At 48.6% G+C, this 13,225-nt stretch overlaps 1 protein-coding gene across 2 annotated transcripts in view; it reads right to left on the reverse strand.

Moving 5' to 3' along the window:
• Positions 1-12,685, reverse strand: part of LOC129387006 (uncharacterized) — a 131,866-nt gene extending 119,181 nt beyond the window's left edge. For both annotated transcript variants that reach the window (XR_011892674.1, XM_055075627.1), the window contains exon 1: positions 12,566-12,685. Coding sequence is in view for 1 of the 2 variants with exons in the window: in XM_055075627.1 (XP_054931602.1) it covers positions 12,566-12,582 (17 nt within the window). In the remaining variant the exon portion in view is untranslated. The remainder of the gene's footprint in view (positions 1-12,565) is intronic.
• Positions 12,686-13,225: the final 540 nt, after the last annotated feature.

Genomic DNA, 13,225 nt, shown 5'->3' on the forward strand with positions numbered 1-13,225 from the left:
TAGCTTTCTTTTTCTTTATTTTTTCTCGTGTGCATGCCAGTAAATGCAAGTCATTTTCATGCTCGTGTTAGTTTTCACGTGTTCTGCTCGCAGTGCATTCAACTGCCGGGCTTTCCTAAACTTGGGCGCGAGTATGCTTGTGACGTTATTACTGCGTTTCTTCCGCTCCTTCAAAACGCCCCTTCAGATCCTGTCGTGCCGGCTGACGGATGAACCCTGCGCCAGAGGTCTGCGGCCGGCTGCCTGTCCCTACGTGCTCGGCAGCCTTTCGGCACTCGGCGAGCAGTGCTGATTATGAGCGTCACCTGAAGACGCTTGGTGCCTTCACCACCCTCTCTGTGGTGTGTAGCTCAACCTGCCCGCCTGTTCCACCAAGCACCTCAACGTCTTTTCCAAGCGCAAGGACAATGTGATCTTGCAAAACGCTTCAGTGCTGTGCTAGGACAATCTTGTTGCCCACCTCTTCCCGCCTCAAGTTGTTCAAGAAGCGTCATCCTCTTGAACGCCTTCCGGAAAGGGTAGCTTTCGCCGTGCTGTAACATTCGCGGTGCTGGTCGCATTCTACGTTGTGATCTGCAGATAAGATTGCGCCGCTTGCCGCGATATCTTCCTTTCTTTTGCGACGCCCTGATTGGCTGCTTAGCACTCAAAAAGCGTGTCGCCAAACGAATAAACGTAATTGTCTTCCTGGCGCAGCGTGGGTCGTCTGTTCCTGGGGCCGGTCGCGCTCCCGCTCTCGGCGTTTAGCCGTCGAATACGTAAGAAAGTACGAGACATACGGCTCCGTTGTGGATTGAGCACGGGAGGCCAGTTTATCCTTTGCGGCAATTTTACGGCCGGCTGGTTTGGCAAACAACTATGCCAATTTCATTTGCATTGTTCCCAGCTGGTTAGCTCCTTTTCATGGATGTCGTACCACATTCCTGCCGTGTATCTTAGGTAGAACAACAGGTCCGCTAGCATAAGCCTAGGGTCCCATCTGTTGATTCCACACACGCCTTCGTACATAGCCACCCACTGTTCAACGTCGGTGCCATCGATCCCTCAGAAAGTTGCAGTATCCTTTTGTTGCACAAACACAACCGAAGGTGGCAGCGACGTAGCTGGATACGGTGACGTTTGAGACGGCGTTTATCCAGCGTTCTCACCGTCATTCTTGCTGTGGACGGTGATGCGGCGTTCACTGTGGAGCTTCGTTTCGAGCCGTGGTACCCCGCACCTCCCACCAATATGTTAAGAAGATGTGGGTAGTGTAGAAAGATTGTGCTTTCTATATATATATATATATATATATATATATATATATATATATATATATATAATGTGTCCATCATTCATACGCTTCATATTCTCATCTGTACACACTCATCTGTGATGTGTTAGGACCGTCATGTTGCAAAGCGTGTGACGCGAGGAAGATGGAGGAGACGGTGCATGATGAGCAAACTCCCACGACAATTATATTGGACGGCACGCAAACACGAAGAATATCTTAAACTAGCCCCACACATACAAGGTTGTTCGTAAATAGGTAAAATGTAGTCTCACGAGCTTGCGGTTAAGTCCGGAGTGCGGTGAGACGTAGAGTCCTTCAGGTGGAACACTCGCTCGTAGAGTGATGACCGGCGTGAAAGAGCAGACGCAGCAGCACGGGGCAGGAAAAGGTGGACGGCCCACAGCTCCGTAGACGCGAACAGGCCACTCTGAAGTCTCGAGCAAGAAGACGGCCCAAGGCGCTCGTTTCGATTACGGACGCCCGGTCACCCGAACCTCGCGCGTAGAAGCGGGTTCCACGGTGTCAGTAGGTCGACCTGGGGCCTCGAGCAAGGCGACGACCCGAGGCACCCCTTGTCTCGATGACGGACGCTCGCTCTCCCGAACCTCGCGCGTAGATGCGGGTTCGAGGCTGCAGCAGGCCGTTCCGAGGTCTCGTGCCGCGCAACGATCCGAGGCGTTCCCTGTCCCGAAGACGGACGCTCGGTCAGGTGAACCTCACCGGTAGATGTGGGTTCCGTAGGCCCGGCGGCCCTAGTCGCGCCGGCGTTCCAACGATCTCCGTTGCACCAGCCCCTTTCTCATGCGCTGCACGAGCCTCCCTCGTCTTTCTTTTCCTCTCGTTGGGGACGGCCGCAATGTCGTCTACTCTTGCGATCGGTACTTGGTGTGTACTTCTTCACAATCACCCCCTACTTAAGAAAGTTCTTTCGTTCAAAGAAATTGAGGGTACTCGCTATCTGCTGGTCCACCGTAGCACACACGCACCACAAGGGCATTACCACTGCACCACAGTTCCGAGCACCGCACACTCGGTGCGTATGAGTACACATAAAAATTACCACAGCACTACAGTTTCGAGCACCGCACATTCGGCATGATAACAACATTACCAAGACACAACACCACGACTGAGGGTGAAAAAAAATCCACAAAACTAACATGCCAACAAATGCTCGACATTAAAGTTACACTGGTTTGAAGTTCGTGCTTTTGAAACACCATGTTTCCGCAGACACACTCTTTATGTGCTTGGCAACTGGCTCATATAGTCTGCGCCTAGATTCTCGCGGCCTTTAATATACTCAACCGAGAAGTCGTACTCCATAGGTATGAGGCTACAACGTAAAACACGGCTGTTCATGTGCTTGGCCGACTTTATGTAAACTAGGGGCTTATGGTCGCTCTGTAATATGAACGTGCGTCCAAACAAGTAGATGTGGAACTTTTGGACGGCCCACGTAAGAGCTAAGGCTTCTCGCTCAACTGTTGAATATGCAATTTCTCGTCGTTGTAGTCGGCGGCTTGCATATGACACCGGGTGCAGAATTCCTTCATGGCGCTGCATAAGTATGGCACCTATACTTATTGATGATGCATCGGTGCGGAGTACGAAAGGTTTGGAAAAATCTCGTGCTCTCAATATAGGTGGTGTAGACAGGAGGATCTTGAGTTCATCAAAGGCTTTCTGTTCACGTTATCCCCAAACTACTTTATTAGGGCCTCTTTTCTTCGTCAGTTCAGTGACCGGGTAAGTTACTTCGGAATAATTGTGGACGAAGTCTCGGTAATACCCCGTAAGTCCGAGAAACGAGCGTACTCTTTTTACGTCTGTGGACGCTTCGCAGCCTGTATTTTGTCAAGTGTTTCGACCTGCGGTTGCATGACACCGTTTCCAACAAGGTGGCCGAGGAATTTCACTTATGTTTGACAAAATTCATTTTTGTTGGACGAATTGTCAACCCAGATTCTCTCACTCGTTGTAGAAATGACTCAAGTGTACCCACGTGTTCATCCCACGTTTCAGTGGCAATGAGCACGTCATCGAAGTAGTAGTAAATATGTGGTATGTCTGCTACCACTTTTCTCATGAGGCGGTTGAAAACAGCTGGTGCGGCTTTAATGCCAAACGGCATGAAGCGGAACTGATATAGGCCTGATGCCGTAGCAAAAGCTGTCATTGGTTTCGACTCTTCATCCATGGGCACCTGCCAGTAACCCTTAGAAAAGTCAAACTTTGAAAAGTACTGTGCGTTCCCCAATCTCCCAAAGATAATATCAACCCGAGTTATAGGCTCGTTGTCATTGACCAGTATCTTGTTGAGTTGCCTGAAATCAATGCATAGACGCATTGTCCTGTCTCTTTTCTTCACGATAACTATAGGCGATTGGTAGGCGGACTCAGATGGTTCTATGATGCATTGTCGTAGCATTTCTCCAATTTCATTTTGTACCGCTTCTTGGGTAACAAATGGTATTGGATAGGGCCGCATGTTTACGGGTGTATTCGTGGTAAGTTTCAGCTTACACTGGACGAGATGTGTCTTGCCGGGAACCTCGGTGAATACATCCTCGTATATGCTCAGTAGACGCGTGACTGAGCGCGCTGGTCAGGAGAGAGCGACTCCGATAAACTTACGTCGGCCGCCGATTTTTTTCCTTGAAACGGTACACATGGTAGATCGTCATTTTCGGTATCATCAGCCTGACAAGCAGCTGACGCTTCCGGTAATGGCGGTGATATAGGTGGACGTTCCTCATACTTTTTCAGTAGATATATATATGGAACAGTGTCGTCCTGGTCCCGAGGTCAATAACGTAATCGACGTCATTTCTCCTCTCAAATACAGTGAATGGCCCTTTCCACGTAAGAATCAATTCGTTGTTGTCGGAAGGTAGCAGTAGCAAAACCTTGTCTCCAACAGCTAAATGACGTGATCTGGCCTTCCGGTCGTAGTGTTCCTTCTGTAAAAATTTTGCTTTTTGAAGCTCGTCCTTGGCCAAACGACAAGTGTCTTCAAGACGCTTCCGTAGCTCAACTACATACCCGTATGAGGTTTTTGCGTCATCATCAGTATGATCACCTGTCCATAATCCTTTCAATATCGACATGGGTCCTCTGACATAACGGCCATACAACAAGTCGAAGGGTGAAAAACCCAGACTTGACTGAGGGACTTCGCGATAAGCAAAAAGCAATGGTATCAAGTACCGGCCCCATTTTTTCGGGCTCTCATGACACATTCGTCTTATCATTTGCTTAAGGGTGCCGTTGAACCTCTTCACAAGGCCATTTGGCATCGGATGATATGGAGTTGTTGGCAACTGCGTAAAAGTGAGCAGACGGCTTAGCTCCTTCGTCAGGCGTGACGAGAATTATGTGCCTCTGTCACTGATTATCTCCTGTGGGACTCCCACGCGAGAGAACATCTCTAGAAGTGCCTCAGCTATTTTTTCTGTTTCAATGCTAGGCAGTGCCACAGCGTCAGGATACCGCGTTGCCATATCGACCATTGTCAGAACGTACTTATTCCCTTTCTCTGACATGGGAGTTAATGGTCCCACAATGTCAATGGCAGCTCTCTTAAACGGGGTATCAATGACGGGAGTATTTCCCAATGGTACTCAACCTATTAAATGTTTGGGAAAAGTCCTCTTGCACGTATCGCGCGATTTAACAAATCGCGTGATGTGTGATTGGAATCCAGGCCAATAGAACTCTTCGCTCACACGATCTGTGGTTCGCTTTATTCCTTGATGTCCGGCAAGGATCCCTTCGTGAGCCATTTTCATCACAAAATGACGAAGGCTTCTGGGCACGACAAGCTGTTCCATTTGTTTCTTTGACCGCAGTGTGTATTTTCGGTAAAGAATTGCCTCCTCTACAAAGAATTGGACGTCGGCGAACCCCGTCTTCACTTCTTGGTCTACTACTTCAAACCATTTAGGTAGACTGCTGTCCTCCCTTTGCCTGCTTTTCAAGTCGATTGGGCTGATGTCTAGGGGGTTTATAGCTGGTACTGTTAATGAATGCGAACATGATCTTGTCTGTCTGGTTGACGCTGCCACTTCCGACTTGTCCCTGGTTTCTCTAGCAGCCGATGATAAAGTGTCAGCAGAGATGGATTCATTGGTAGAACAGTTTCCACCTTCTGCTCTAAATGGTTCATCCGCAGCGCTCGGTGTATCAGGATGTCTTTTCCATTCATTGTCAGGATTGGAGGCGTTCCGTACACCTTTCACATTTCCCAGGACAATATCATATAAAGGATTGCCCATGCATAAAACCCGAGTCTTGCCTATGAAGAAAGGTGACGCGATCTCCACGGTTGCTTCAGGCAGTTCAACAATCTTCTATCCAGGAGACAGACCGAGGAAATTTTTCCTGTCAACTTACTGTCTGGTACGAGGGACCTTTTGACAATAATAGAGTCGCATCCTGTATTTCGCAAGACAGTAGCATCGTTTTGGGGCCTGGTGGTGGTGCTCTCACTCAAGAGAATAAAGAAGAGACTGGCTGGCTAAAGCTGGTCTCACAAGTGGTGGAGTGTGCTGTCTGGTTTCTTCGATCCTCGCGCTCCCGGTGTCTCTCTAGCTTCACCTACGCTACTTCCCTGGAGCCCCGCTCGGCTCGCCGCCTCTACCAACTGCACTCAACCATGTCGCAAGTCCAGCAGACCAATACCACGACATTCACCTTGCCTGCTCCTGTGGGAAACCCTTCTTGGACAGTCACTACCCTTCAGATGGATCCACCAGTGTTTTCTGGGCTTCCAGGTGACGACGTTCAATACTGGTTGGAGCTATACGAGCGCGTGAGTGACTTTGACAACTCGAACGAATCATCGAAACTTGCTCTCGTCGCCTTCTACCTAACCGGCGTTGCGAAAACTTGGTTTTACAATCATGAGCTTGATTTCGTCAATTGGAGTACCTTTAAACTCCACCTGCGCCAGATTTTCGCGAACGCATCTGTAAGCTCCGATATCCCCAAGAAGAAGCTTGCTGAGCGTGTTCAGCACTCGCGCGAGTCTTACACTTCTTACATAGAGGACATCCTCGCCCTCTGCCGCCGCCTGAACACCTCGATGGCACAGAGAGTAACCGTTTACACCACTTTCTCAACGGTATTGTGACTGTGGCATTCAATGCTCTTGTAGTTCTGAATCCCACTACCGTCGCGGACGCCATCAGTACATGTCAGCGTCTCGATGAGCTTCAAATGCTCCGCTTGCACCCTGACACATCTGATTTCAAGGCGTCCAACGACAGCGAGCTAGGTGCCTTGTTTCGCTCCATCATCCGTGAGGAACTGCACGCACAAGCTTCGTAAAACCCTCCTGAGGTCCATCTGATGCCTCCTGGTGGCGGCCTACGCCATATCGTGAGGGAAGAGATGGCTGCCGTGACCTGCCCGCAAGTCCCTAGCCCGCACCATATCCCTACGCCAACTTACGCTCAGGTTGCCTCTATAGTGCCACTCTCCCAGCAGCTACCACAACAGGCACGTGAACCGCACGTGTCCCTGAATCCCATCACTACAAAACCACCACCTCTTCCATCTTACAACACATGGAGCCCACCTCGACAGGTTCGCTACTACTGCGGCATCCGTGGCAACATTTCATGGTTTTGCCGACGCCGTCAGCAAGACGAAAGACGTGGCTATAACGGGTTTGAAAGGGATGAGTTTTCTGGCCCTGTACCACAACATCGGCGTTCTTACTAGGATTATTATCCGCGATTTTCCCCATCTCCACATAAATTCAACACTGTCGGTTCATTGCGTTTCCCGCGTCGTCGCTCTCCATCACCGATGCGGCGCTGCTCTTCCCGTCTTCGACCGGCTACTTCGTCGTCCGATCACCGCCCGGAAAACTAAATGGTGCAGCTTCAGGGGGAAAAGCTGCATCCTTTGGACAACGTGAAACTCCTCCGGAGCGCCTGTCAAATGTACTTTTGGTGTGTGTGTTGAAGGTGTCCGAACCGGAGCCTTGGTTGACACAGATGCGTCCCTCTCCGTTATTAGTACTGACTTGTGTTCTCGATTGCGAAAAGTGAATACACCGTATAATGGCCCTCCCCTTCGTTGTGCTAACACAGTTCTTGTTCAGCCCTCTGGTGTTTGCACTGCGTGTGTTTTCAGTGATGGCATCCTTCACCACATTCAGTTCGTCGTGCTGTCTTTGTGTACCTACGCGATGATGTTGGGATGGTACTTCCTGTCCTCCGCCTCAGCTTTCATCTCTTGCCATCAGCGAACTATTCATATGACGGACACTGACTCTTCGTCCGCTGTGGATGCTCATAGCCTACGTTTCGTCACGTCTACCGACTCTTTCATACCCGCGGGCAACGAGCATGTTCTTACACTGACTTCCGACACTATTCTTAATAGTGTTGTGTTCCTTGTGCCGAGCGGTCACTGCATTTCTGGTGAGATTAGCCTTGCTCCTAGCCTGGTGTGGTTTCTGGACAGTAGAGCGTTCGTCGCTGTTCGTAACTCTACTTCTTCGCCAGCTTTGCTCTCCCAGGGCACTACTGTGACTTGATTTACTGACACCGAAGATCTTTCACTGGTACCGCTTCACATCGAATCACCACCTTTGTCTACCACAACTGATCACCATACGGCTGCCACTGCATTAATAGGCGCGATATATTCCGATCTGGCTTCTGCGCAGCAACAAGACCTTTTGGCACTCCTACAAAAGCACAGCAGCGTATTTGACATTAACTCCACGCTTATGGGGCGCACTTCCGTCGCAGTACATCGCATCGAAAACGAATGCAGTTCGACTGTACGCCGCCGCCCGTATCGCGTGTCTTCCTCAGAACGGAAAATCATGGCAGATAACGTTGATGACATGCTCAAAAGAGACATCATTTGGCCATCGTCAAGGTCTTGGTCGTCTCCTATTGTGTTGGTTCGCAAAAAAGACGGTTCTGTGCGACTTTGCGTCGATTATTGAGCCCTTAATAAGATCACGCACAAAGACGTATATCCGATGCCAGGAAGCGACGATGTCATTGACTCCCTCCAGGGTGCAGATTATTTCTCTTGTCTAGAGCTCCTATCCGGGTACTGGTAAATCCGCATGCACGAAGCGGACAAGGACAAGACAGCCTTTGCAGCACCAGACGGACTTTACGAGCTCAACATCATTCCTTCGGGATATGTAATACTCCTGCAACATTTGAACGTATGATCGACAGTTTTACGTGGCCTTAAGTGGAAGACCTGTCTGTGCTATTTAGATGACAGGTATACAAATCTTTCCAGGAGCTAGCAAGCGCCACGCTCATAGAGCAGAGGGAACGCCTCAAGAAGACACAACAAGGAAGACACCTTCTTCAACGACTAGGGCACCCGCTGACAAGCGAGAGGCGCTATAACGTAGAGCTATTCGAAATATTGATATTCGAATTCTACAATCCGCCCTCCGCGATTGGTCAGAACTTTTTTGAAACGCCCCCACATCGCCTGTCTGTCACGCCACGCCAAGAAAAGTGCGATATATAATATGACGCGTACGCACTAATTATGCATCATTGGGCCGAACAAAAGAAAAATAATTATTTTTGATTCGACGGCTCTTGCCCATTAGACTTAAGCTATTGGTCAAAACTTTTCAGGCTGGACCCACTTCACCTGCCTGTTACGCGACGTCACAAAACCGCGAAAACTCGCCGCGTCAAGGTGACATGTACGTGTTAAAGATGCATTATATGCATATATGATGGCTGCCGCCGATCCTCAGGCACTGGCTAATCACACATGCCGGAGAGCATGGGTTTATTTGCGTACAATAAAACTTTTAGCATGGCCCTGTAATCTTTTGGAGCCCTTTCGGCACGTTGACGACCTCGCTCTACCAACTCTTCTTTGCAGAGGATTTGTTTTAGCGGAATTCTTAAATTTCTGTTGCATGCCGTCGCAATTTTTGATCAGTCACCTCAAACTAAGTAAGGACAAACGGACAAATCGCAGACGCTGGCACCACCCTCTTCATCGGGTTGCCGATTTTAGTACACTGGCTCGGGCTCATCAAATCCCTCGCCACTTGAGCGTGCTCATTGTGTCTTGTCAACCAATTAGATAAGACAAGCTGCTCACTGTAAGCAATGTTATTTGTTTTGAAAGCAAAGAAAAGTGACCGCTTATAAATGAGCAGAGCGTTTGATTGGTCTGTTCAGACAACCCTGCAGGTCACCAGCCGATGCTTGTGTCTGTGGTAACGGAAATTTTACCTCACGAGATTGGAATAAAAACATTTCGGAATAGTTTTACGTTATAGGGCCCCGTACTGCTAAGAATAAACACAACTCCTACCTAACCAAATTAGAGAGAGGACATTGTAGTAGACCCTATCGCAGAGAACATGCACCCCATGGAGAATCAAGAGAGGAGTGCAGCGCGGGCCCGCATGTTGTCCAAACGCTGTTTCAGAGACATAGATATATACGACTCTGGCCCGTATCCTTCGTCGCCACATGATGATACAAAATATAGAATCGCCGTCGTCAATCAGGGGAGCCTCCTACTCTCTGCTTGCATCCACGCAACATGCAGCGCAGCAGCAGAAGCAGCAGCGATTGCTCTCGCACTTCCCGACGCCGAGAGCAAGCTGAGATCCGCCGGCGCCCTTACGGAGTCACAAGTTGCGTGTCATCTATAAATGAATTGAAGACTCCCTATACAAGCCATTAGAATCATGGGCTGCTCACTGGAATGGACTCACGGTATCTATCGTCTGGAGCCTCGGGCACGAAAGCCTGCGGGGCAACGAAGAGGTGGAGTGCGCAGCTGGACATCTCACTAGCCGAGCGGCATACTACACCATCCTTCAGCCCCCGATAGAGGACTAGCGACCCACGAGTCATTAACCACAAGTCAACAAATACTAAACAGGAACAACATGTCGAAATAGCACAACACGCTCCCCCACACAAAGCTCTCAATAAACTCCAGGCTAGGACTGGTGCCGCCTGTGAACAAACACATACAGACTTGTCCCGGCTACACGCCATCTCCTAGACAGATATGCGTCCCGGACATGTCCGTGGTGTAGCACCCACACAGCGACACTCGCGCACATAACACACGAATGCACTGACTGTTCGGGCGACGCAATGTCGCCACGAGTCACAGCACACGCACACACTACGTGGTGTTGGGAGGCAAAACTCTCCAAACTGGACCTGGGAAGCTAACTGGCGACCCCCTAACAGGCCCGGCGAGCCACGATCGCCAGTGGAGCCACGTCAGATGGAACCACATAGAAAAAAAACCGCGTAAAGATTTCTTTAATTATAAAGTTTCACCACCACCACCACCACCAACTAAATACCTTGTGTCGCCAATAACTCCGAGAAAAGTAGATTATTCTTTTGTTATGTCCTTTCTTCCCGCATGCTGTTTAAAAATAATGTTCATTGCTGAAACTGGTGCTCCTTTTTCAATCAAGGTCATTATAAGGACTTTGTTAAGAAACACATCACATCTGTTCTTCAAAGTAAAATTTGGCAGAGGTGTGTCCATCAATAGAGACCATCGGCCAGCGACTTCAGCTCCATAGGCTCACTGGCATCGGTACGCTACAGATTCGGAGACCAGCAAGTTGGAAATACTAGAGGTGGCGTGAAGGTCATTTTGACACAGGGGACTGATTTCGTAGCACCTATTGCGGGATAAAGTCACGGAAAAAGAGCGTGTGGGCTCCTTATCATCGGAAACGTTGGTGGGTAATATATGTAAATTAGGCGTATCGTTCAGGTCTCTACAAATCTAGGTGGCATTCGGAGGTGGTGCCAAATTCTAGCAATGACATACGGGATACTACCGCTGTAACAGACAAGAGAGAGCTCAAGTCGCTGCTCCTGAAAACGTTGAGCCGCATCCTGCTGGAGAGGAGAAAATCCTCTTTCATGCTCAGCGTCATAGTACGCGGGCGGTCATCGAGGAGATGGGCGACGTGAGTGCGTTTTCCGTAGCGCTTACCTGGCAATACGCAGCCTGTTTGGAAAGTCAAGCTTGATATCCTTGTCGTGTAAACGAATCAATTGCGAATAATCTATACCGTGTTTAAGGAAAGAACCGGAAGTCGGCCTCTGACCCCAGGATGTCAACACAGAACTTGTTTTAAGGGTAAGCTGACTAACGCCACTGCTAAGCTTATCCTGCTTCGCGTCAAAACAATTTCGGAGAACTCTTAAGAAGCACTGATAATCACGAAATGCGTACCTTTTACGTCATTAATTGTTCCCATTGTTGTAACTTCTGATATAAGAAAGGTAGGCTAGCATCCTTAGTATGAAGACAAGGCACTGATATAATGTAATCAGAGTGCGACGGTAGCATGACCATGGTTTAGAAGTGTAACTCTTGTATCGGAATCCCCATTTCTGCGATATCATTGAGAGGAGTTTCTGCATGTAACGCGATATACAAGTGACACATAAATAGCGGTCCTTCGAGTTATAGTTAAGCGGTTGTATCTATTGTGTGTGCGGCTGCAAACGACGATCAAAGCGGCCGCTCCGGTGTATTGCTGGTCGCACCTCTCCGCTGACGTCAGGAACATTGTGGTCGTCCATGAGACCGCTGATTGCACCGCCTGCCCACATTCCAAAGAAATGGCACAATGTCTAGCCGAGAAGAAAGCCTCGCCTTCTTGTTCAGAAACTGCTGTTTATTAGCAGTCAGGATCAGGCAAATGACGGTGGCACAGCGTCTATCAACGTCCTAGCAAAGGCCACTATATACCAAAAGACGTGCTTATGCCCTCTCGGACGTTTATTTCAGCGCTCTATGCTGAGTTCTTATTATATGGGGTCGGCATGTTAGCAGCAGGATGAGCAGGCCGGACGGCTTCGATTGCTTCCCCGGTCGCACGCATCCTTTGTGTTTGAGGGAATGGCGATTCTCCTAATTTAGAGCAGCTGATGTTGCAGTCCAGCTTATATTGTGGCGCGTCGCTTATCGATGCTTTGGCTTAGGTACGCCCCGAGTTCAAATTTTTGGAAACACGCTTTAGTATAGTTATTATGTACATTAGTCCTAAAATAAATGTAAATTACTGACGATGCGTAGTATTCTTAATTTTATCAATGGTGAAACGAATGCACTTTGTAGAACATAACCTAGAGGGAACTGCATCCCGAGTTCTTCGCAAGCATTAAAGTTTTTTTTTTTTATTCTTTCTACAGAAACATACAAATACATCATTAACGTTTACCGGCTAGCCAGTTCTCTTAGATCATTTTCTACAACGAAGTCAGAAATACTCACCCCCCATCCATCATCATTTTCTGGACAGTGAGCAGTAGTAATCATTGGTGAAAGAGCATAAGCCCCCATGAAAAAAAGCACAGTCAACATTATCGAATTCAGCAGAGGTGCTTTGCAGTCTGCCCGCCTCGACAGACCGTGCCCGTTTATATAGCTTGAAGGCGCTGGCATTAACAATGCTGACTGGAGCGATGAATTGGTGTTTGCTTCTATACCAACATGATAAAAGACTCCTGCGTACGGATACTTATTCATTTCCTTTGCGTTCAACTTATCTTTTCAGGGAGAAATCTTTATTCGCATATTTCTTGTTTGGTTCACTGCTCACTATCACAGACGTTTTGTACCGATCTCGAGCGTAACATTATATTTCGAGCTTTGAGCGTCAACTTGCCACAGGTCGTGCCTCGTTTTTCTATAAGCTATCAAAAGAAGTTCTTTTCCCTGTAAGGTGTCAATGCTCTCCTACGTCAGTTCTGCCGCATAGCGCAGTCACATACTTTACATTACCGGGAATTAGACTATGTATCAATGGTATCTAACTCGACACCTCGGTGTCAAAGGTTGAGTCATATCCTTGAAGATTGGTCAATGCATGGTGGCTCATCTGCACAAATATTGGAGAGAGCGCTGCCTGTACTGTATTGTGGCTTATGTTAT

This window comes from Dermacentor andersoni, chromosome 2, assembly GCF_023375885.2.
Source record: "Dermacentor andersoni chromosome 2, qqDerAnde1_hic_scaffold, whole genome shotgun sequence".
NCBI classification, from domain to species: domain Eukaryota; kingdom Metazoa; phylum Arthropoda; class Arachnida; order Ixodida; family Ixodidae; genus Dermacentor; species Dermacentor andersoni.